The sequence below is a fragment of the Austrofundulus limnaeus genome, unplaced genomic scaffold (genome assembly GCF_001266775.1).
Source record: "Austrofundulus limnaeus strain Quisiro unplaced genomic scaffold, Austrofundulus_limnaeus-1.0 Scaffold206, whole genome shotgun sequence".
NCBI classification, from domain to species: Eukaryota; Metazoa; Chordata; class Actinopteri; order Cyprinodontiformes; family Rivulidae; genus Austrofundulus; species Austrofundulus limnaeus.
Genome location: NW_013952608.1, coordinates 455,662 through 458,547, shown reverse-complemented (window position 1 = coordinate 458,547; position 2,886 = coordinate 455,662). Strand labels below are relative to the sequence as shown.

Sequence of the window (2,886 nt, the reverse complement as noted above, 5' to 3'; positions counted from 1 at the left end):
AAGGGAAGGAGGTGGGAGAGAACAACTTTGAGTGCACGTGCTTCACATTATAAATGCTTTCACATCTGGGTGGTGGGGTGAAAGGGGGATGGGAGACGAGAGACTAAAGAGTACTGCCGAGGAAGAAAGACCAGGGCAGATGGCGAGAACAGCGTAGTGTGAGGGAAAAGGAATGAAGCAGAGGAAGAGTGGTTAGAAAAAATGAAGAAAGCAGACGAGGTGAGCACCTCATGAAACCTTCAGACTTAAGAAATGGTTGCATTTCCATATGGGTCAAACTGATGAGCTGTTTTCTTCATATAAAGAGTGTGTGTTGTGTCTGTCAGAATAAGAAACCTCCTGCCAAAGAGGCCACTAGAACAGACTGAAATAAACGCTAGCAATAATTTATCAGATGTTTACATAAACATCTGCTTCTCAACTTCCTATCATTAAGTATCTAAAAGATTTAAGATCTTCATTTCAACAAGATTTTGTGTTTCAGGAGAATTCCTCTGATGAACAAAAAAGTTTTCTTCCTCAGTTAAAAATCAGATTCTACAGAATAAACGTGTACTAATTCTATACAGGCATATTTCAGGTCAGTTGTTTCTTACTGCCAAGCAAAGGGATCACACAAACACACTTGCATCAGATCAAGTGATGCAAGAACAAAAGGTGAGTTTTACAAACCTGGTGTCGGCGTCTTCCAGGATTCGCTCGGCCTGGTCGCCTATGACTTCCTGTCGCAGGTAATACAGCATTCGCACTCTCAGCAAAACCCTGCAAAAAGTAGAGGACAATGTTAGTGAAGCCGCTTTTCTTCAGACAAAACAAAATTTAAAATTCTTAGGTCTAATAAACAACAATTCTTTATAAATATAAAAAAATACATTATCCTACTACTTGTCCCGAGCGAGCACAAGGCAAAAAATATTTAATTACAAAACGATTTTACAAAAAGCAGCAGCAAATTATTTCATTTCACTGAGAGTATTTTGTGACGTAAAAGTGAACAAGGTTCCAGGTTTGAATTTACAATGATTCAGATGCAGACTCTGCAGTGGTTTCCTTCTCTCTACTGTATTTTGGAGTTTTCTGCTCATTTTCTGTGAACACAAATTACATCTGCTCCACGAGAAATGGCTTCAAGCTTCTCCAGCGGAAAAATGAGTCCGTCCAACATGGAGGGAGTAAGAGTCGGATCTGATCCCCTGACACTGGAAACGGCTGCTATCAGGGAGATTTGCTTCACTGTAAACATTTGTCACCAGATTTGTCACCAGAAAGTAACGGTGTTTGGAGCAAAAGGACAGAGGGGAGAGAGGTGGGGGCTGAGGAGGAGGAGGAGATGATGAGAGGAGCAGGGAGAGGAAGAACTGAAACGGATGGAGCTGTGTGCTGGTGGGAGGGAGCAGAAAGTTTGGAGAGGTACTGAAGAGAGGGGGGAGGGTATGAAGACAGTGCTGTGCAACTCATTCTGTGTGTGTGCGTGCATCAAGAGCATAACAAGTTGCAGCGTGTGTGTGTGTGTGTGTGTGTGTGTGTGTGTGTGTGTGTGTTGTTGGCAGGCTGTGTGTGCTCATCCATCAATGTGCCAGGCCTGATTAGCCACACAACGCTGTGCTCCAGCCTAGCAGATGGCACCACATAATCACCCCCAAGTGTGTGTATGTGTGTGTCTGTGTTTGTGCGCGTCTTTCACCCACTTCCAACAGGTCTGCCTGCCTAGCACCTGGGCTGGCACCAGTCCAAACACACAGAAACACACACACACACACACACACACAAACACACACTTCTCCTTCAAGATAGGAAAAAAATCTTGATATTGAATCTGCAGGTGAAGGAGCACATCGCTATGAAAACAGGACAGAAAGCTGACCGTAGATGAGTGAGTGAGTGTGTGTGTGTGTGTGCGCGTGTGTCAGCAAGTCTTTAAAGTTATGCTTTAAAGCATCAACACATCTGCTGCTCATTTCTTTGTCCTGTTTTTAAAGCCACTGTTAAATCTATAATCATTAAGATCCACGACCTTAATATTAATTAAATCCAACATTAGTTTGAACCCTCATTTATGTTTCATATATGAGCTACATACTTGTTACAGTGGTGTTTCAGGTGCCTCTTATAACTATCCTCCTGCAGTAGGTGGTCAGGGTTGCAGCTGGCCAGCCAATCAGCTCGTGGGGTCTGTGGAGTCGGAGTCGACACTTTCCCCTTCTTGCCCTTCCTGCCTCTGGGAACTGGAGTAGAGAGACCTGGGAGGGCAAAGAAACAAGAATAAAAAAAAAGACCATATAAGACTCGAGGGCTGTTATTTTTTTTAATTTTACTTTTTTGCAATCCATTCACTTATATATTTTATAATTGCCTTTTAATGCAGTTTTTCCTAAAAAAAGAAGATAGATTTTAAAATGACATTCTCCCTATTTAACAGAAAAAATTATCCATCTTCCCGTGACATGTAATGCATGTCTGTATGGTTGCTTTCACACATGAAAACCAAAGATGCTCAGAATAATCTTTGGACGGGAGCATCTGTCGACGGCACACAGGAGGTCTGACATGATGCATGAAGTATGGTGAGAAAACTGGTGGGTTTTCTTTAAGAACAGCAGATGAGGCCCCTTGTTGTGTTGATACTAACACCACATTTGTCAAGATGTATTTCCAACCCAAGGAGCAAGCAGAAAACAACCCATAGGTCAGCAGAAAAGAGGCTTGATCTTCCTCTAGAATTTTTTTTTTAAAGGAAAATAACCTTAAGACGTCTGGAGAAAATGCTGCAGACGTGTAGGTTTTCACACGCTGCCCCACCTCAACATCTTTAACCTTTCAGAAACACAGTTAAGTGTAAAAAGGGCTTCAGCTTTGACTTCTAGATAAGAGGCTGCAGGATATATA

General features: G+C 42.3%; 1 protein-coding gene across 2 annotated transcripts in view; it reads right to left on the bottom strand.

The window, feature by feature from the left end:
• Positions 1 to 2,886, bottom strand: part of chd7 (chromodomain helicase DNA binding protein 7) — an 85,055-nt gene that overhangs the window by 14,809 nt on the left and 67,360 nt on the right. For both annotated transcript variants that reach the window (XM_014018960.1, XM_014018959.1), the window contains exons 25-26: positions 2,081 to 2,240; positions 673 to 762 (exon numbers count right to left, since the gene is read on the bottom strand). In XM_014018960.1, the coding sequence (XP_013874414.1) occupies positions 673 to 762; positions 2,081 to 2,240 (250 nt within the window). The remainder of the gene's footprint in view (positions 1 to 672; positions 763 to 2,080; positions 2,241 to 2,886) is intronic.